This window comes from Cyclopterus lumpus, chromosome 12 (assembly GCF_009769545.1).
Source record: "Cyclopterus lumpus isolate fCycLum1 chromosome 12, fCycLum1.pri, whole genome shotgun sequence".
In the NCBI taxonomy this organism is placed as follows: Eukaryota; Metazoa; Chordata; class Actinopteri; order Perciformes; family Cyclopteridae; genus Cyclopterus; species Cyclopterus lumpus.
In genome coordinates, this window is record NC_046977.1 from 12519953 (window position 1) to 12542466 (window position 22514).

The 22514-nt window shown below is 39.8% G+C and overlaps 1 protein-coding gene across 2 annotated transcripts in view; it reads left to right on the forward strand.

Moving 5' to 3' along the window:
- Positions 1-772: 772 nt before the first annotated feature.
- Positions 773-22514, forward strand: part of sfswap (splicing factor SWAP) — a 43369-nt gene continuing 21627 nt past the window's right edge. Inside the window, exons 1-13 of one of the 2 annotated variants that reach the window (XM_034546414.1) lie at positions 773-1148; positions 2772-2935; positions 4798-4929; positions 6708-6784; positions 7884-8109; positions 8281-8381; positions 10039-10189; positions 13407-13713; positions 14094-14246; positions 14429-14522; positions 19577-19646; positions 20521-20624; positions 20729-20858. In XM_034546414.1, coding sequence (XP_034402305.1) covers positions 949-1148; positions 2772-2935; positions 4798-4929; positions 6708-6784; positions 7884-8109; positions 8281-8381; positions 10039-10189; positions 13407-13713; positions 14094-14246; positions 14429-14522; positions 19577-19646; positions 20521-20624; positions 20729-20858 — 1909 coding nt within the window. In that variant the 5' untranslated portion in view covers positions 773-948. The remainder of the gene's footprint in view (positions 1149-2771; positions 2936-4797; positions 4930-6707; positions 6785-7883; positions 8110-8280; positions 8382-10038; positions 10190-13406; positions 13714-14093; positions 14247-14428; positions 14523-19576; positions 19647-20520; positions 20625-20728; positions 20859-22514) is intronic. The other variant, XM_034546415.1, reaches the window with a different exon arrangement.

Sequence of the window (22514 nt, forward strand, 5' to 3'; positions counted from 1 at the left end):
TATTATCCATTTTATCATTAGTCTTGCACAGTTTTTCCTTTTTAATTACTTTTTAATCACCTTGCATTTGCAATACCTGATCTGTTAATGACCTTACATCTCCATTACCACCATCTATCTATCTATCTATCTATCTATCTATCTATCTATCTATCTATCTATCTATCTATCTATCTATCTATCTATCTATCTATATATCACAAAAATACTGTACAAAAAGTTGCTAATTACTCTATGCTTGCTCATATTTAGTTATATACTGAGTCATATGAAAAAACTAAAACAAATAAGCAATCACAATATGGTCAGCAGTAATGAAGAGTACGTGATTGTTACTAAACTGTTAAAACATGCAAAATAATAATAATAATAATAATCATAATAATAATAAACCTTTATACAATTAATGCGGTACAAAGTGATTTACAATAAATGAACATAGAATTATAATGAACAGGGATAGCTATTATGCCCGTTACTGCACTACTGATTAGATAGCCTGAATATGTTTCATTGACCCTTGATGCTCCTCGTGCAGATGTAATGTTGGGTTGAAAGGTTTCAGTCAATTCACCACCAGCACATTCGACAAAGGTAAAACCACTTCACGGGCGAAAGTAGGACTCATATAAAAAACATTTTTATTTTTAAATAAAACATACGGCGAAATTAAATTAACATGTATTTTTAAATATAATTATTTCTCATGAGTTAATATTTTAACAACGCAGACAAATTGTCGTAAGTGCGGACTGGATACGCGAGTGCATTTGCTTCCTTTCCAAGATGGCGACAGACGGCACGTAGAATTTAGTTTTGGGGTACAACATTACGGATTATCGTAACATTTGGACCACATGCAAGCTATTTAGTTATCAGAAACCCGTCACTATACTGTAATAACTATTTTATTTCGCTCGTCGTTTGGTTTTCACGAGCAATTGGGCGATGTATCGTCGCGGAGCGGCAAAGAAGGACCACAACAACAAACCCGTGAAGAAGGATGTGAGTGACAGTGATAAATACGCCGACCTCTTGGTGTTCGGATATGCCTGCAAACTGTTTCCAGACGACGAAAGGGCGCTTTACCATGAACATGGAAAACATCTCATCCCATGGATGGGGGACAAGAGCATCATGATTGATAGGTCGGTTGAACAAACTTAGACCGAAACATTATGCTAACCTTTTATCCTTACAGTTGGCCTCAGAATTCAAGGGACCACTTGGAGTTTGTCTAGCGGAAGCTCGGGAATACCTGCAACTGGCGACGAATGTGTCCTTTCTTTGTCTGTTCACTTGCTTTTTTTTGGATGTACTGAACTGACTGCGTGAAGATGCAAACTCCTGATAGTCGTTGCTAACAGTAGCCATGATGCAAAACTATATATACGGTTATGTAGTTACTCAGTTGCCAATGTATCAATCACACCAGCACAAACCGCTGCAGTCCAGTACAACATTGATGCACATGTGGTATACAATGTTTAATTGACTCCACACTGTTTGTTTGACTGTTTAAAACAGAAAGTAAACATTCACTTTATTTTGTTATCTTGCTGAATTAGTTTGTGCTGTGTACCTAATACACTGGCAATGGCGTCTATTTTAGAGACAAAAGCCAAGATATGTAAATTCCATAACCTACCTAAGACTACAAATGTTACCTTATGGTGGGCTTTGCATCTTGGCATGTTGGGGAAATTTTCCTCTGAGAACTTTTAGCCTCGGCACAGGCCTACTTAATAAATAATGAAGTCATAATGAAGTACAACATAGAAGATGTTTCCTTCTCTTTGTCCTTTTCAAATTGAGTTTTGCAAAGCGAAGAATGTGGTTTTTTTACTATGCAGTGCCACAGTCCACAAGGCCAGAGCAAATTCTAACCAAGACTAAAGTTACAGCAGTTAAGGTGATTCAAAATATCACAATGCCAATGTGAATTGATGGGATTCGACTGACTAAATAACGGTTTATGGGTGCTTTTAACATTGCTACAAAACTGTGGCTGCATGCGATGCAGTAATGTTTTATTGCCACCTCCATGCAGAGCACATAATGACTTACTCGAACCTTAAAATAGTGCATTTATCTTTTTGAATCACCTTGATCTGCGGTGGCCCAACTTGTGTTTCATTTGTACAGCCTTTGTATGTGTGTCTTTATCACATAACCCAGTTTTCCCCCAGCAAGGTAGGCTAAGGGGTCCTGCCAAACCCCGAATGCCAACCACAGCACCCCATTTCTTTGTCTTCGTGAAGAAACTGCAACTGAGAAGTGCCGTAGAGGGACGAACCCTGGAAAATGTCGTCCATTTGGGTTCTTGCGGATAGGTATTTATGTGCTCGGGTTTGTGTGAATGTAACTCTCTTTGCAGATGTAGACATAGTGATGTGTGTTACAGGGGGGAATTGAACCCTGTAAGGTAAGAGGCGAGCTGCTTTGTTTGTTTCTTTTTTGTTTGCTTTTCTTTTGCTGTAGGGTTGTTGGTTTGTAAGACTTGTTCAAGAAGGAAATAGCAGCAGTGAGCTTGCTAGGTATCTTAAGAGCACAATTAAGCCCAAGGACTTAAATAGTGCATTATTATATTGTCTGTATTTTTGATACATTTTAAGCATTTTACAAGTATACTCCTTCAAGACAGGCTTACAGAGGTAGAGTATTGTTAATGTAAATTTGTTTTTTTTTTCCTCCCTCGGTAAGTAGGCCCAAATTGTGTATAAAAATCTTTGTTGACTTCCTTCTCTCTAATCCTTGTTATCATCCGACAGATACGATGGGCGTGGTCACTTACATGACCTCTCAGAGTATGACAGCGGGTCATGGAATACATCCTACCAGCTGTCGGAGGAGGAGGCCAGGATTGAGGCGCTGTGCGATGAGGAGAGGTACCTGGCTCTGCACACCGACCTGCTGGAAGAGGAGGCCAGACAAGGTGGGCGGGGTGCTAGTTCTGACAAGTACACTTATGGCAGACATCAATGTGACTCTGCTCTTAACGGCTCCTGCTGGATGATATTGATGTATATATCTGCCTTTATTTCCTGAATTAGTCATCGTTGTTTGATGAAGGCAGCTAATTAGCAGATGATGAAATAATCCTGTTAGAATTATTGTGCGCCCATCAATCATCTGTCATTATGATCATTCACCCCATCATCTCATGACGTGACGGGGTAATAAGCCACAGCAAAGTGCTGAACAAATGTAATTACATGTATTTTAAACACAATGTGAAATAACTTCATTACGCATGCTATGGCTCTATAACTTGTAGTACTAAAATTAGAAATTCAAAGGGAGGTAATTGTGACAGAAATTAAGTAGGTCATGTCTTCTTAAAATGAACCATTGCCGTTTACTGTGGACAATATATTCTATGTACATATACTTATATGAAAATATTTATTCATACTATTCATTTACCATTCAACGGAACTTTATAAATTGCTGCAACAAATCTCTGTGTTGTTTCAGTGGTATATAATCGTAAATATTGGCAAGTGATGCTATTTTCTTACTTGCATAATGTTATGATGCTTACAAATTGGCTCGATGCTTGCCGATATTAAATCCCATTGGCAGTTAAAATGGTCACTCTCTTCTCAGGCAGCCAGTCAGTGCATTCGCGTCCCAAAAATCTTTAATCTCAGTGTCCTCTATTAACACTTTTAAATTGACACCAATTTGACAAGCCTGTCGGTACAGACAAAATCGTGGCAACTCTTACCATTTAGTATATGCTTCAATCTATGCTTCCAAAAATCATGATTTCTAGCCCCCCTTTAAGGCATTTCCAGCTTGTCATCTCCCTAAAAAAGAAGGCTTTGACGCTGAGCTCAACAGCTGTCATTTCTATGGAAATCACTTTCAACCCTTGGATACTTGAATTTCGGTCGTTTTACATTATGATGAAACAGGCTGTTTTGATGACTACGCACCCTTCTGAATGGCAGACTTAATGACTAATTGAATTGATAAGCCACCGTTTCATGTGAAATATAATGTCTCATGTCCAAACTGACAGGACAGAATGAGTCAGCTAATGATTTGTGTCACACATACACACACACACACACACACACTCACTGCAGAAGATTCATCCCCAGGCTAGTTTGCCCTTGAATTTGGAGGCCTGACCCCATTCACTTAGGCTATTACCCATCTGTCCACTGAAAGGACAGCAGGAGGAAAGCATTAGAATATTGATATCTTTTGTGGCAATGTTGCCCTTGCTTCTTTGATAAGATATAGTTTGTCATGAATTTCTATAGGAAAGGGTTAGTGTTTAGGACCAAACAACCATGTCTATTTGTCAACAGTTGTTAGCAGCTTGCCAGAATAAACCGGGGTCTGAGTTGGGCTAGCAACGCAGGAGGTTGCCTTATTGATATTTGGGGAAATGCAACCTTCTTCAGGACCTTCTTCCTCTTTGGCTTTTAGCATTGCTTCTTTTCCTCTTCTGAATGAAAAGATACCAAACCAAGGGGAACGTGCCCTGCATTTAACAACTCATCCACTGATTCAGGCCAAACAAAACAAACTGGAGGTTTGAAAATGCCATAAGATTGGCATCAAACATTTGGTACCAACTTAATAAGTATTATACATAATAACACAATACATACGATAATACATCCTTCCAAATTGGTGGATGTTATGGAGTAGATGTTTTTGAGTTATCCAGTGCTACATCAAAATAAAGAAACACTGTCAATTTCTGCTATCAGATAAAACATATTATCATCAACCTTGTTGTAAATGTTTCTTCGTTGTGTGTTTTCTTGTTTTCCTCAGAGGAGGAGTACAAACGTCTGAGTGAGGCTCTGGCTGATGAAGGCACCTACACTGCAGTGGCCTTCAAATACAGTGCTGACTACTATGACCCCTCTCAGCCCACCGTGGAGGAGGATGCTAACAGGGAATGTGGTGAGAACACATCACTCACAAACGAGTCAGATAGTTCAGTTAGTCGATCTCAGATGAGTATCATTCACTCTCTCACTTTGTGTAGGAACCATGCGACAATACGCAGCTTTTAACTGTAGAGCTAACTCACTGATTAGCTGTTCAATGAAATCATATGACTGTATTCCATAAAAATGTACTTTTGAGAACCTGGGATCTTTGAAAAAACCCTGTGGTGGGATCTGTGCCAACGTTTTTAGCTGCTTGACTTTAATTTTTAGTTTTTTGCTGTGAAGAACAGGTCTGTCTAATCCACTTCTTATCCGTGTCTTCTTTTTTACTATTCTTTTTTTTTTTTAACTATTCTAATCCGTGCGACCGTTTGCAAATATGTGACCTCGAGGGGGCTGCTGAAGTAAATATTTTGCCTGCAGCTGACACAGTGAACGTGTCAAACATATTTATATTTAATTTAATATTACAGAATGATACCATAAAACCTAACTATAACTCTTTGTAGTAACCCTCTATTGAGGCCCTGGAGTTATTGCATAAAAACGTGTTTTTTTCGCCATGAGTGGGAGGAGGTTTGACATTTAGACAGCTAATCACCTGTGAACTTCACCTTCAACTCTGGTTTTCATCCATTCATATCTGACTTGACACACACGCACACGCAAAACACACACGCAACTTTTAATATTTGATGTAGTGATAGCTAGAAGCACTTTGTCTCAGCCAGTGGCCTGACAGTTATGCAGACTAAATGCCTCTCTGGGGAGATTGTAGAGCCATTCCAGAGTATGACTACATCTGCCAAAACTCCCGATGCGAGCAGAATTTGTCCTTTGGGAATAAGTAAATAAGGGTCATGTCGCACTGGGCATTAACTTTTTGAGCTGGTTTTCAAAACATACAGTTTGTTGTCACGTTTCGCGTTCCTTCTTTATTGTCCTCGACATTGTCACAAATACAAAATCATGAAAATATCCCCCGCAACAATGCTAATTTGTAACATCAAAGGGAGTTTGATTTTGATGGGATAGTTGTAATGTGTGATAACCACTGAAGTTTACATAATATGCACAAAAATATGATCAGGGATCTCTAAAAGTTATATTTGCTCTCTTTTTTTCTTTTGTGCTGATCCTATCTGTGATCCGATCCTTGACTCTGATCCGAATCGTGATTCATGATCCGTTGCACCACTAGTCAACCATGATAATAATAATAATCTCATGTAACTAAAGTGGCAATGAAGAGCACGTCTTCTTTCAAAATGGGGACACCATTATATTATCACTAAATTAGAGTGGAGACATGAAATAAGATGCCGTAATCGTGTGGAAACTGATTGGCTTTCTGGCCCTGCCAAAAGCTGATTTTAAAGCTGTACCCACGTCACACCTCACATGACAAGCCAAGTGAAATCTGCAGGAATGATTGAATTGTTCTCATAAATGCTATGTTTTAAAATTGAGGAGCTTGTCTCCTTTCTTGCTTTGCAAACCCCCCCACAGTGCAACACTATAATGTTAATCTAGATTCCACCGAACCTGTATATTTTGATGGAGGGCAGGTGAAGTTTAAGAATAGAGTGTTGTACTTTTCTGTGCTATATTTGAATAATGGATAACATGTGGTTCACCCACTTTTAAAACATTTTAGACATACAAAATGTGTCTCAAGTTACTGCTCAACTGGATTGATATCCAGCAGTGTCTATTTACTTGTCATTACGAATGACTAACACAAATTCATCTCATTCTTTTTGCCCTGCTATCTCTTCACATGCAAAGAAGATGCAGAGCCCGAGGAGAGTGAGGAACCGTTTGTAGCTCCCCCGGGACTCGCGATCCCTCCTGACGTGGAACTGGTGAGTGTTAAACATCCTTACTGATGTTAATGCACAGGTTGTGCGCTTGTAGACAGTTTATTTATACACGACATATAAACATGCATATGAACAGTGGGTATCTACTTGGAGTACGAGCTGAACAAATTGGTCTGATAATTCTTATGAGAGTCAGGATCAGGATGTCTAAAAGGATGTATATATTTCTGTGACTCTCTGACTCTGTAGAATGGTTGGGCGTACAGGGTGTACACCAGAAATAGTTTGAGGTACAAAGCCACCCAGATCCTGACACATTGCAGCATTAGATGACAGTCTAATCAATAGCCATTCAAGCATTTGCTCTGTGAAATAGCACCTCTTTCTCTTTCCTCATAAAATGAGAGGTTTATGTCATCATCATTCTTGTAGGATGTCACCACATCTTTGCTATAAAACAGCACATATTTGCCGTATGAAGAAATATGCATATAGGCAATGTTTCATATTGACATAACATCCAATGATAACAACAGGCACACATCAATAAACAGAAATATTTAAAATGCATTGCTGTTTTGTTCCATCTGGTGTTTTAGTGTCAGGCAATGTTCCCTCTGGACAAAGCCAATCCGCGACCAAAACCCTCAGTGACACTTCAGCTGCTTTCTTATGCATGAGAAGAAAAACAAGTTTAAATGGTTGTATGGATTGTGTGCATATTCTGTATATGGCATGCTGGGTAGGAAACAGTCAATACACCCTTGTGCATACATACAGAGCACAACATAGCAGCTGTACATTAGATGCATATAATATAATAATATATTCATTTATAATAATAAAGTGTTTACTCCCTAGATTGTGAGGGAACATCCTTCTCTATTTTTTATTTTCTTATCTAATAGGAATAGATAGCAGAGAAAGCAAGTGTCAAAGCTCTTTGGCCAGAATCTGACTAACAAGTATGCAGAAACCATTTATTGTTGATACGATATTCTCTAAAATACGATTATTGAAATGGCATTTCGACAAGAAATATATACAGTTTTTTTGCACATTAAAACTTATTTTCAATGGTTATGGAATCAGATATGTTCCATTTATTCATAAATGCTCTTTTTCTTTCCTTCTTTTGTAGCCGGCAACAATCAAGACCAATAACATCATCGAGAGGACAGCCAACTTTGTATCCCAGCAGGGGGCTCAGTTTGAAATAGTGCTGAAAGCTAAGCAGTCCGGTAACTCCCAGTTTGACTTCCTTCGTTTTGACCATTACCTGAACCCTTATTACAAACACATCCTGCGGGCCATGAAGGAAGGGCGATACAAGTTCGTTACCGCCAAGAAGCAAGAGCAGTCGCAGGGTGAGTTATAGAAGAATGATCATGTCCTGTAATGAATTCAGAATCTGTTGTAAATCAGCAATCGAACAGAAACACGATGAAGCAGTAAGACGCTCTGCATTAATTATGATGTTGAACGTTTTTTCATACATAGATTCATTACTTCTTCTTTTTTTTGCTTTCTTGCTGTAGAATCCCACTCTGATGATTCTGATGAGGATGGGGATGGCAGTTACCTCCATCCCAGCCTGTTTGCCCCGAAAAGGTGCTCACGCCTGGAGGAGCTGGTGAAGGTAATGCAAATAGAATGTCGGCCACCCAGTGTGGAACTTTACCTGTTGGACACAGTTGCTACTTTATATTGTGATGATGTCCAAAAACAATGTATCTCTAAAACATTTTAATAAGTCAAGAAAAAGTCAGGCAATTTTTCATGGTTGTTGTTATTGAGATATAGGGGTGGGGGAAAATGTATTGTTATGCTGCGTTCACACCAGCGTGTGAACGCAGCATAACAATATAAGTTTACTCGCCCTACGATTTGTGGTTTATTTGCACCTTTTAGAGTGCCTTATCTCCGTGGCTTTACTCTGTACACAGTTATCATTTCCGCCATCCACCATGGAATAAATAACCACTATTTCTGCTACTTGTTGTGGACATCCCACAAACGTCGTAAAACATCTAACGCCCTTGTGTCTGGGTTCATAACATCACCCGTAGGCTCACACAGCTCTGGGAATTTCACCGACTACTTCTCGATAACTGCCACTTCCAGCGCTACTAGAGCAGCCAGTTAGATTCACCAACGGCACGACGTCAGTGATGACGGGCGGAGCATCTCAACGCTGATTGGCTTTGGAGTTCCATTCATACATTGTCATATTCTTGTAATGTGTTTATGTAACTTTGTAATGCTGTTCATTCTGTACACATGACATCTATTGCTTCTGTCCATCCGGGGAGAGGGATCCTCCTCTGTTGCTCTCCTGAAGGGTTCTTCCCTTTTTTCCCTGTCAAAGGTTATTTTGGGGGAGTTTTTCCTGATCCGATGTGAGGTCCTGGGACAGGGATATCGTATGTGTACAGATTGTAAAGCCCTCTGAGGCAAATTTGTGATATTGGGCTATACAAAATAAACTGAATTGAATTGAATTGAATTGAACTTTCGCACCTCAGCGTCATGTGAATTTTTCGCTTGGCTGTATTCGCGTCTTTCGCCATTAGCGCCTCAATAATCTGAAAAGATTACAGATGAATCGATTATCGTTTTATAATCGCACCTCTGAATCGAATCGTGAGATGCCGAGAGATTCCCACCTCTAGATATGTAGCTTACAAAGTAAAGAAGTGGTTTTCATGGGACAGTGTTCTTCAGCTGATCATCTCAAGGAGAAATATTTTTTAATGTTGCACAAGTATGCTGCAATTTTAACTGTTAGGCGACTGCTGCCTGCCTGAGAATAACATTTACATGCTGTTAGTACAGCCCATGTCTGTTGCTGCATTCTCTTAAAATAAGATAATCTTTTATTAAGGACAAGTGATATACAAACAATAACTTAATAAGTATTTTCTGTTTCCCTGTCTTCATGTTGTTAGTTCTCTTGTCAGTGCTTTTATGTGCATTGTCAGGACAGTCATTAGTTTTTGACGGAAGCGTGTTATGTTTTTAAAAACACAATGAGCTCCTAATAGTCAGCTGTCAGACAGTTGCTTCCCGTCAATAGGGCTTTCCACTTCTCATCAGCCACTCCAATGTTCTAATCACTATTAAATTATGTATCTAATACTTAAATATGACTCTGTATTTCATGGTTTCTGGCTTCAAAGCTTTGAATATTTAGTGTGTGTATGATGATATTACTCTAAAATGCTTCTGTCCCTCCTATAATACGCACAATGGTGTGATACTGTTCTATATACCAAATCAGCTTTCTTCTTCTGCAGCCTCTTAAAGTAATGGACCCAGACCATCCTCTGGCAGCACTTGTACGAAAAGCCCGACTGGAAATGAACGGCACAGCAACAGTGGAAACCAAAGCCGAAGAAGTGACAGACCCAGCTGTCTCCAGCATACCAGCGCAGTACACTGCTGACCGTGAGTATGGACCGGAATTTTATTGCTAGGCAACACCTTTGGTCGATGTTACCTTCTTGACGGCTGATGTCATTCACATACACTGCAACAAGGAATATAATGAAAGAGGGAAGGGTGATAACGTCATTGTGACTCTATTCCAATTTTGCATCGTTGCCAGTTCCATCAAAGTAAATAAGTCCCACTATAAACCATCAACGCTGTCTTGCGTTATGCATTCCAGTACCTAAAAGTGACGTCTGCCCTTTGGCACTCACCCCCATTCTGATTAGGTATTTTGAGAAACACTTAAAAAACAACATCCCAGCCTGCTTGATACTCACCAGTTTACCTACAGATCCACTGAGGATGCCGTTTCCACGGTCCTCCACTCAGCGCTCACGCATATTGAAAAAGTGAGTTGTTTTTGCATAAAGTGTTCTGCCACTGCTGGTTGTTCAATTAAGCTCCCCACTAATTAATGCCGACCGTAGTCTGTTATTGATACGTAGGCATTCTAAACATCTTTCAGCAAAGTAGTATTGAGCTGAGAGGTGCTCCGGGGCAAACGGCACCTTCCGAAAGCCAGAGGACCCGACATAAACCATCTCTCGGGTCAACACTTTCTTATCCACATGGGCTCTGGGTCAGATCAGACTTCAATTGATGCATGCTCTTGGTGTGCAACATTAGCCAGTTTCTAATAAGGTTTGTTCACATGAGCACCATGTACAGCATCTCGACCAAATCACAACAAATTACTGATTTTAACTAATCTTGTTTGTGTTAGAAATTGTGTATATTACATCAAAGGTATAGTCGGGTCTTTCAAGAAATTGAAATTTGCTCATCATAGTCCCACATGCTTTGACAAATGCCTGACATGCATTGTAAGTTAAATGGATAGACAGGAATATGAAGATAAGGCAAAACCCATACAGCTCAGAACTACAATAAGTGCTCCCAACCTTTAACCTATTTTACTACTTGTAAAGGTAAAAGGTAACATAATGGGTTCTATGGGTACCTACCAGTCTCCCCTTTACAGACATGCCCACTTTATGACAATCGCATGCACAAACCATGCTGTTTTTTGCATGCAGTGTAAATGTGTTATTTTTGACTATTCAAAAAAATGTTTTCAGTATACCTGGGTCCCAGTCGATGAAATGCACACATTGAGTATGTTTGTAAAGCTGTGACTTGTGGATCCAATGAGCCCAGTTGTATTCATGTGTGTGATGATGTTAGTCCACATGTATAAAGTGACACGTTGTGACCTCTAAGTCAACATGAAACTTTACAACCACAAACTCGAGGTCGAGGGCATGCAGAGGATGCATGGCTTCCCTATGTATATTGATAATAAGGGGGTTTCTACGACCTCTTTCCTAAAGGTTTTGGGGTGTTAATGTGGGATTTTGGATAATTTATTCAATCATTACCTGGTCCAGAAAGGTTAAATCTTGCAGCAAATACAATCTGAATCCTGAATACACACCTCGACAAAACGCAATGTTTATTACGGATTCATGACACATTTGGCACACAGTGCTGAGCTGCAATTTAATCTCCAGATTACCAGCTTTCCAATGATGTATAGCACTTAGATGTTGAAGTTGAAGAGGTTGCAACGTGAGTTTAAAATGCTCAAGTCTAGGAGTCACTTCTTGTACTCACTAAATACGCGTATGATGAGACGCATCCTCCCCCCCCCACTTTACATTATTCATCACACTTATGCTTAAGTACTTATTTCATTTATGACTCCATCCTCCCCCAAAATGGTTGCTTAATTTTACCTATGGCCATTGGCCCCTGCTGACCTGTGAGTTTTAACTTGTCCATTACTGCAATGTATTCATCCCTGAGACAGTTGTGGAGGATATCCTTTAACCTGATCTTTGCTGCAGGTAAAGGGCTGTTGATATTAGTAAATTGGTTGTGGATGACCTCGCTGCTTAATGGCATTGATATGCATTGTTGCTCAAATGGGTCAGCTGATTGGCCCATCCACTGTGCGGTGCTTGGTCCAATGAGAACGCTTTCTCTTGTCCTTTTGAGCGATTTTGTCTTGCCACTTATGATGTTAATAGAGTTGCTCCATTATCTCTTTTGTACTAGATATTCTCTCTTAATTTACTGTATTTAATCACTCACTCTGACCCTAATAAGAGCAGCTCCAAAGAAACTAACTAACTTTAGCATTAAAGTCAATCTATGAAATAAAACTAGCGATCTGATCATCCATCTATGTGGCCATCTATCTCTCTGACAAACCATTCAACTAAATGTCCTTTGATCTCAACTGTAACGCATGTCAAGTTTGTAAATGAAAGCTCCTGCCGTGGTTTTCCATTTTCCTTACAGGAGAAAATTGGATGTGTCATTAAAGTCAACTACCTCAGTGACTAATGTGTTAATATCACACTGTCTCCATTTTGACACTGACCATTTCTTTTGTCCTTGACCCTGTATTTCACCCCTCATCCGCTTTTCAATGAAGAAACTTTGTAAAACAAACTCACTGATAAGCCAGATGACCCTTTCCCACATAGGTCACAACTTGATTTATGGTCTCGCCCCACTGATATACATTAATTACTGCGACAGACGTATTAAACGCAACATAACAACAAAAACGTAGCTTGACACGGAACAGAACAAAACACAGAAAGCTTCAGCATAATGAGCACGTCTACACCATTTAACTAACCACACGGATGTGCTCCAGTCCTGTGGCCAATTGAAGCCGCTTACATTTTGCCTCCACTCTTAGAAACATGCAGCTCCTGCAGTAGCACTTGAGGTTGTCGGCTTAGTTTGATTCATTTGTCTCACTTAGTTTCATGTTAAATTTGCAGTTTGTGTGCCAGTGTACACAAAACACCACACACATAGCTCACTTTTATGTTTACAGTAAGGAGAGAGAAACCATGGGTGTGAGGTCAACTGAATATCTCAAAAGGGAAACCTTGCTGCATCATAAAAGGCTGTATCTTTGCCATGCGATGTCATTTCCAGTGACAGATGACTTTTCCTTGACCTGTTGAAATGGATACAAATAAATAAAAAGATTGCCATGTCACTCCGGAATGAATTAGTAAATCATCAAAGCATAGATGGCCCCTCATACAACCTTGCACACACAATCCCTTTCATGCTTTGTGCATCAGGCCCAATTAAAGCATTTATGGAAGGAAATTCATGTAATACTGTCCCCCTCATGTCTTTACAGCAAATGCAGCAGCAATTTACTACGGGTACTACATGCTTCCTGATGGAACGTTCTGCTTGGCTCCGCCTCCCCCAGGGATAGATGCCAGCTCCTACTATAACAGTATGCCTGCAACTGTCATGGCTCCCCCTACATCTTCTGATTCCTTGCCTAATCTCGGAACTACACCCACCCCAGCTGAAACTATGGCCACGGCACCGGCAGCGACATCCCCCGCTCAGGTCGCCAGCTCTGCTGCTCCTGCTGCTCCAGCTGCTCCTGCTGCTCCTGCTGCTCCTGCTGCTCCTGCTGCTGTACCAGAAACCAGGTAGGAACTAATGGACTTCCGTGTGTGATACCAATCTCTTCTGATAGATTTTGTGAGATTTGTAGATTGAATTTGTAGGGTTTTTGGTATTTTGCGTGGTCAAGTACCATTAACCTTCTTTTTATAGCATACTGTGTATCAAAACGGTAATTTTATTGAAGAATCTGATCAAGACAAACTAGTTTCCAGTGAGCTTAGTCAATATATTTGACTAAAAAACCTAATTTGCATTATTTTCTCTAAATATAGGGTAAGATATGTCACTGAAATGAAACACTGTAATGTCATAGAGCAATTAGAGAGGTGAATACAGATTACATGTGTGATAAAGGCTGAAACGTCTCCCTCATCTTAACATCTTGAATTCCCCCCCAAAACAGCTCGAAACCCGAAGTTCAAGTGTCCACACCGGCATCAGCAGCCATCATCCCCCCACCACCTGACACCCAGCCAGTCATAGACAAGCTGGCCGAGTACGTCGCTAGGAACGGTTTTAAGTTTGAGGCCAGTGTCCGTGCCAAGAATGATCCGCGGTAAGTGTCCTTACCAGAAATAAATCTGTTGCTCCGGTCACATCTTGGTCTTTAGGAAACTCTTAAACTGAAACTCAGTAACTTTCCTTTCAGATATTGCAGAGCCTCTTCATCATCCTCTGGCTTATCGTTTATGAGTGCTCATCTTATACAGTATGTGTTCTTCCCTCTGTCTCCTGTAGGTTTGACTTTCTGCAGTCTTGGAATCAGTACAACACCTATTATGAGTTTAAGAAGAATTACTTCTTGCAGAAGGAAGGAAGAAGCTTTTCAGAGGTATTATAAGCTTTATTTGTGTGTGTGTATATGTGTGTATATGTATGTGTATATATATATATATATATATATATATATATATATATATATATATATATATATATATATATATATATTGTGTGTGTCTGGGGGCGGGTGCATATGAATCAGATAGATCCCTTCCATGTGAACCACTTAACATCTTGTCCCCATCTTGACAACTTTGAACACATCTTGTATTTTTGACACTTGAATAAGTTTAATACAGTTGACCAGTACAGCTACCACGTCGCCATTAACTTGTATGAGTGCTCACAGTTTAATTCATTCTAACGGTCCTTGTGTTCTTACCACCACAATATTATCACTGCTGCTTCAGAATCATAAATGATTAAAAAACCCTAAATAGGTTAAATGAGATTGGCCAAGTGACAGATGAGTGTAATTAGTCTTCTATCAATCTGCCATTAAAACCAAAATAACCCAAATTGCATGCAGAGATGATGAAATTAAATGATATCTGTGTTGTGCAATCAGATGGCAAAATTGTTGGAGGACCAACAAGCATGTATGAAATCAGTAGGATTTCGTGGCTTTAGTGAAAACTGGGGTGGAAAAAACATCAAATAATGAATGTAATGAATAGTTTATGCAATATTAAGGATACCCTAACTTTCCGAGAGAGAGCTATTCTTCATATCTTTATTCCTGACCGACATAGTATTTCGTCATTGTTATACTAGTGTTTTCTCTTAGTGTTATTTTCTACTCATCATTTCTTCATTACATTCTGTTGCTCAGTCGATGCTCGGTGTGAGCAGATACAAACCCCAGGCTGGCCTTCACACCAAGGGGAAACACTGCTCTCCCATTTGTCTCCTGTCATCGACCTCGCTGTTCTCTACACACCTATATGCAATTAAGTTTAACAGCATTTGCAGCCAACGTTAAGACGTGAGAAAAGGTGGTCTCAGCATTCACCGCACTGACAGTCAACCTTGAAATTAGCAGTTTTATTTGTTCCTGAAAAGCGAGGACCTGCCGTGCTGAAGTTAGAGGTATCCTGATCTAAAATATTGACGTGGAGGGTGAGAATGACAAAGAGAACAAGGAAGGGATTAATTAGCTGAGGATTGTTAAAAGCTAGACCTCCGCCCCTCAAATACCCTGCAAAAAAACAATCTTTTAATAATAATATTACAGTCCCTCTTTCTACCATCAAGACTTTTAAGGCTCAACATTCTGCCTGTTAAGTAATTCCAATTAGTCCAACTTGAAACAAAGCAGATTGCTGCACCGCTATCAAAACCACTTTGTTTTTACCAAATTGATCAGTTTACTGCTCTTCAGACATTTCACTTGTTGTTGTTGTTTCATGTGTCCAGAGCTGCAGTCTATTGCTATGTGGACACCTCGTGGTGCATCAGAAGCTAAATGACATACAGCCCTCTCACTGGCTCTGCTGGTCGGCTCGCTCCCCAGTGGCACACACCTTATATGCAATATAACCAGTAACTATTTCCAACAAATCCCCTGTGGTCAGGCCAGAGATGATTGGTGCATTCCCCTTGGCTTTTAAGGTGCCCCCGAGTTCATGTTCATGCTGTTCATCATTCTGGCATGAGCTAAAATATGATTTCCTCTCTGAAATCATCCGTTGTAGTTTTTCCTCTCCCCTTCCGGTTGAGTTCAACAGCTGTTTTTTTTTTTGTAGTTTATTTAATATTTACCCTTAAATTAAGCATTTGTTCATTTATATACTTGTAATTTCTCTAATTGAGGATATTACACATCCCTGCCAGCTTCTTGAACTATAGATCCCTTATGCTGAGTTGTTTAGTAACACACAATAGTAACACAAAGAAGGCTTTTTATAATAAAAATGACTGACTCTAAGAAGATATCCACTTAATCAGACTGCTAATATAATAAAGCCTCAAATTCCTTCAGCTTCACTAAATAATGGCCTGACTGGGTTGCTTTAAAATGAACTCTACCACAGGCACCACTAATTTAACTTGCATAGACAGATGCAAGGACAAGTGATACATCGTATATTTTCTCTATATTGATGATAACTGATCTCGAACAAAGCGCAGTCTGTTTTTCTGCCAAGGTCCCTTTTAGAATCTGATCTCATGACACCGTTAAAGATGAATGGACCATGCGTAGTGTAGTGCATTCACCGGGTATCGGAGCCGTTTCAAGGCTTTTCGACATATTCTTATTATTCACCCAAAATAAAAAAATAAGTGGTTCATAGTTATACAATTATTGCTGTTGCCTATCATTTGAGAAAACTTCTCCTTTGAATAATTAAACAAGTTCACTTTCTGAGGGAAAACCTTTTTCTAACAAGACTGCCAGAATGTGTCGGAGGGTTCACAGAGAGCGTTGCTGTCATCTGTATTCAGTCAGTGTTCACAAGTTTACAGGAGCCACATCAAGCCCTCATCCCTCTCAGACAAGGGAATTATAAATGATTGCAGCGTATAACTAGTTGCCTAGATGGATGAATAGATTTATCCCACATATTTACATATATCCTATGTATGCTCTCATATATTCAATGTGTGTCTAGTCTGCTTTGTGTGAGAGTGAGAGAGGTAGAAAGTGAGAACGTTTTGTGAGGAGCAATTTGTCTTCTGATGAATCAAATCCATTAGCTTTTCAGGGTGCAGAGGAGTGTGGCCCATTATGACACAGCTCAGGCTGCCCCAACCAGCAGCTGCTCAGCTTTTCTATCAAGAAACCTGCCCGGCATTTGTGATCTGCCCTGTGGATAATGGGATGCAGATTTCGCTGCTCTCATTCTGCGCTATTATTTATATTTTCATAGTTAATGAAAAAGTGAGAAAGAGCGAAGAGAGAAGTCAGTCGAAGCGTAAAGCAGCAGCAGCAGCAGCAGCAGGAGGTGGTGGTGCTGCTGCTTCACAATCTTCGGAACAGGGCAATTTTGTAACGGAGAAATAAAATAAAAATGTTTATCTAAAAAGAAGCATTTTGTAAATCCGTCCAAATCATCAGAAGATGTGTTTGCTTCCCCTTTGGAGAGATCGGCTCAGAAGTTTGTAGTCTTTGATGTTCTAATAGAAGTCCCGCTCCACTTCTGGGAGCCCCTCGTCCTTTTGTTTCGTGAGCATTCAACAGAACCGATGTGGGTTCGACGGTGCGTAATTCAGCCAATTTAAAGATAAACAATGAAGTTAATGTGAACTCACATTTCTGAGAATATCACAACAGGGAGACAAGTTTGGTTACTAGAGGCTTTCAAATGAAGTCTCAACAGGGCAATTGAATTTGGCCACAGCAGAGCAGTTTTCATCCCATCATGTCCGATTATTCCTGAATGAGTCAATGTAACACAATGTATAATGTTCTACTTTTGGCAGAGCATTTCACCATAATTTAGTTATTTTGTATAAACGAACTGTAACAATGACACATTATTATTTAATATATTTTTTTAATTAAGCTGCCAACTAAAAGTAGTTTTTGAAGAAATCAAAACAAGCATAAATTCAGTTGGCAATGTAAAAGTAGGATTATTTCCTTCTGAACTAGAGTGTGTGAGTGTGTGAGTGTGTGTGTGTGTGTGTGTGTGTGTGAGTGAGTGTGAGTGAGAGTGAGTGAGTGAGAGAATGAAGTGATCTAAGGACTCTAAAGACGAAGCTCAAGGTTTGTACAGTATGTGAGCACAAGAACATTCCTGCAAACTCCAGCTGGTGAGGTTTGTCTAGAACGGATTCTGATTGACTTTCTTGCTGCTTCTTCTCCTGTGAGCTTTGATTCAGCGTTTACTTTTTTCAATTTTCTCAGCACTTATATTTTTAGGGCCTTGGTAAAGTGCTTTGACTTTTGAAAGCACTGTTAAATAACAGCTGCCTTTGAAGCATCCTTCAAACCGGGTAAGACATACCTCATGAGGCAATGGCTTCATCACCACTTTAACCTTTCACTGCATCAACAGTTTATGTTTGGGATAATGGCGAAGGGCACTCAGTCCTCAGGTGTCACTACGGAGGGCTTGTGGTTATATGGCACGTGCACACAATGTAGCTCTTGTGAAAACATTTTTGATAGACCGTACGGTGGAATTTTGGAGAGCTAATTTGAGGTGTTTAAAGCTATTTGAGCAACAAGTTAGATTTTTTTTCCCCATAATTTGCCAAAGACTAATGGAGGTCCAGCAAAGGGGTGTGTTTTTCATGTTGACGTGTGAGTGACGCAAAGATCTACAGTCCAACCTGAAATACACATGAAGAAAGGCAAAATGTGGACCTTCCTTTAGCGACTGCTGCTGTACACAAATTAATCATTTTCATTGTCTGCTTCTTTTCTTATTTTCCATTACTGTCCACTGACGGTATGAAAATCAAATCTTTCATCTTAGAAGATTGGCTCGACTCTAAAGAGTCATTTGCTAGTGTTAATGGTGTTCTGGCCTTTTCTCTTGCGCTCAGTTGCTCTACTTGCTTCCACTATAGCAAAGTGCTTAAAGATATTAGGCCACAGACGGAGGGTTGTGTTCGTCACAGTTGCTGTTGGCTTCTCCTCCACGGCAACATTTTGTGTCGCGCAGTAGGGAGCCAACTTCAGGGACGCAAACCGTAATGGTGGCTAGAACTTGGGAGATGAGTGATTACATTACTGAGACGCAACCGTTTTAGTTTAATTTGAAATCGATGCAGAGGAGTGACTCATCCGAACATTTTCAGATGCATGTACAACAAACAAGCATTCACAACATATTTTTGGGGGAGAAATAACAATGATGTGTCTTTTGAAAACATCCCTAACACCAACGTGCACATATTACTGCTGCACCCATCATGGAAGTACATCATATTAACATGAAGAACAGCAGGTTTCTATGGAATCGCAATCTCATCTTCTCTTGCCAAAATCCGACTGGTGAACCCATGACGTGGAGATACGGTAGAAAGCTTTAGATGGTGTGTCTACAGTGTGTCCTCACTGTTACTTGTTAACGGTGTATAGAACTAGGAAACTGATACAGATACGTTGACAGTAATTATTTATTCTCTTTCTCTACTTTCTTTTTGTTCTTCCAGTCCGTAGATGATGGTGACGATGATGCGCTTCAATCCGACACGTCGGTCCAGGATTCCATGCTGATAAAAGGTAGGAAGAATGCTCAGAACATACAGTACTACTTTCACTTCCTCTACTTTAGTTCACTCATTCAATAACATAGTTGCAATTCCTTTGGGTAAATGTGTGTTTATGTGAGTACACATGCACATATTTATTCGAGTGTGTATCTTTCATATGTTGGTGTTTACGCACAGCTGCCTGTGAGTCTGTTGGTATTTATGCGAGCAATTTTATTTGGTGATATCAGGCCAGAAATGTCTATGCAAAGATGAAAGTCTGCTTAGCACAGCGCCGGCGAGACCAATAAACATCCACATATATGCAAATTAAGGCGTGCGGTGACCTGTGGGGCCACAAGTCACAGAGCAGGCCGGAGAAAACCAATAACTGCAGAGAGTAGTACACAAGTAAACTATCCAGCCTTCTACAATACGGATCAAAGTCTGATTTAAAGGTTATCTCTTCAGGGAATGAGGCACACTGTGTACTCTGTACTGTCGACACTTGATTACACAATAGAAACCAATGTGACACAACATCGCAGCGTCAACTCTCACTGTCTTTCTGTTTGGCTGTCCATTTGTTTGTCTTTCTTTATTGTATTATGCCTCTTGTCCAATTTGTCCGTCTGTTTTTGTATCTCTCTCTCTCTCACTCCCAACATATTCTTCGGTTCCCCTTTCCTGCTTATTCTCCTCTATATTTCCATCTTTTCATTAATCCTTTCTCCAGCCTCTCCGTTCATCTTTTTCTTGTGAACATTTAATGCATTTGTCATTTACAAAAAGCAGCCTAATTGCTTTATTAAATGCATTCTTTTTAAACAAAAGATTTCCAGGATGTACTTGTCTACCAGTTATAATCGTCTGAATACTCCTCCTGTCTCTTTGTGCCAATACAGCCTCTTTTGCCCCCATCTGTTTTGCCATCAAAGCGAAGGAAAATGATATGCTGCCATTGGAGAAGAACAGATTCCGATTGGACGACGACTCTGATGAGGACAAGGTCTGGTTCAGCTTGCTCTGTACAATGCATGTCGATCAAGGGTTGATTTGGTGTGGAGAGAAAACTGGCATTAACGATAAGTTATCATACATTTTTGCCTGAAGTTGCTGGAGGAGCAGGGGCTGGAGGCTCTGATGGGTGGAGCTGAGGTGGTTGATAAGGATCCTGCTGCAGTCAATGCACCAGAAGAGAAGAGACCCTCCCTCAGCTTGGAGGAGTTGGAGGCAAAACAAGGTATCAATATTAAAAGATTGTTTGGAAATTGAAAAGCATTATTGTAAAAACAATATTGATCCTTCACTGCTTTGGCCACTGTACCTCTATAAACACGAATATAGTGAACATTTTCCAAGAAAAAAAACTTTATTGCTTCTATCTGTTGGTTTGTGCGTTCAGACAACTGCCAGCCTCGTTCTTCCTGTGTTCCCCTCAGCCGCGGCATTTAAATGTGGGTGTGCTAGAATTAAAATGCTCTGTGTCAGCATTGACTCAGTGCAGGTGCTTACAAGACATCTCTGTCACACCACTGGCATGCTGTTACTTTCTGAGAGGGTTGGAATTTGAGTGAAAAAACAAAAGGAAGAGTGGAGATGAATAAATCCGTTGAGCCTGAATTATATATTCTCTCAACAGAGTGTACCCTGCAGTAAGACATGAGCAGTGTGGCACAGCAAACAAGAGCATATATCTCTCCAGAGGTCTAATGGAGATGTATTCTCTCTATTTCTGTCTCTCTCCTTTGTTCACTCGTGGCTGTACAGTATTGCACACTCGCTCTCCTCAGCCTTTCCTTAACTAAAGTAATGTATCGGTGAGTTTGACACATTCGTCAACGTAAGAATGTATTCACTCAATAAAAGCATTCTTTGTCCTGTAAGAGGTTTACACTCGCTCTGATCAGGGTTTTTATAGGACCTATGGCATCTAACTCAGCTTATCTATTGGGATCACGCTTGGTTGGTCATCGTGCCTTTCTTTTTCTTTACAGAGATCTCCTGCATAAGGGACTGAGGAAGAAAAAAAAATATTAATTGTCTCATGCATGTTTGCAATTTTTATTTTCAAGGTTAGAGTCACATCTCTAAAATATTCATGTATTGTAATGTACACCGGCTATTAATTTAAATTCAAAACTAATAGGCTGTTCTACTGGAAGCTGGAGGCTATTGCACTTGAAGTTGATTCATTGCATCTTGTTGTACTTGTGTACACCCCAAAATATGCAATTGCATCCTTTTGAGCATTACAAAATTGGAAACTTCACCTTCGTCTGCAGCTAAAACATAAAATTATTTTCCAAAGGTACATTTTAACATCTCTGTCCAACAATAACTGACAATCTGCTGTTGCAATTATGATTATCAATAACCCATTTGACCATAGTTGTTAACCAGTCGCACAAGCCTTCGATACTAAAGGTGTGAGTTGATCATTGCTAATGACCCAATAATTGCTTGAGCAGGTGCCCTCAAAGCCTCCATGAAAGCTGAAATACTTAAAAAAACAAAAAAGCAATTCTAAAGGTTTTCTCTTTTGCCAGACATTTCTGTGGATCTCTTATTAAAACATTGAGGTTGAACTGTACATGTCCAAAATCATCTTTGTGAATTTAGTATTTTTCTCTGTGCGGTAAGCATACTAATGCTTTATTGTGAAATATATTAAAGTAATGTAGGTACAGTATGCAACTTAAAGGAAATGAAAAAAATGTCCACAGTCGTCTTCTCATGCTATAAGTGATGGAGTCCTACACAAGCATTTTTGTTTATTTTAGATGAAAGATTCTTGTATTTATGTTTTTTCCGCTTAAGGTAACGCTATTTCTTTCAATACTTATGTGCAACTTTAATACACACTCTCTTCCTGCTGCGATGTGTCATGAGGCTGCCA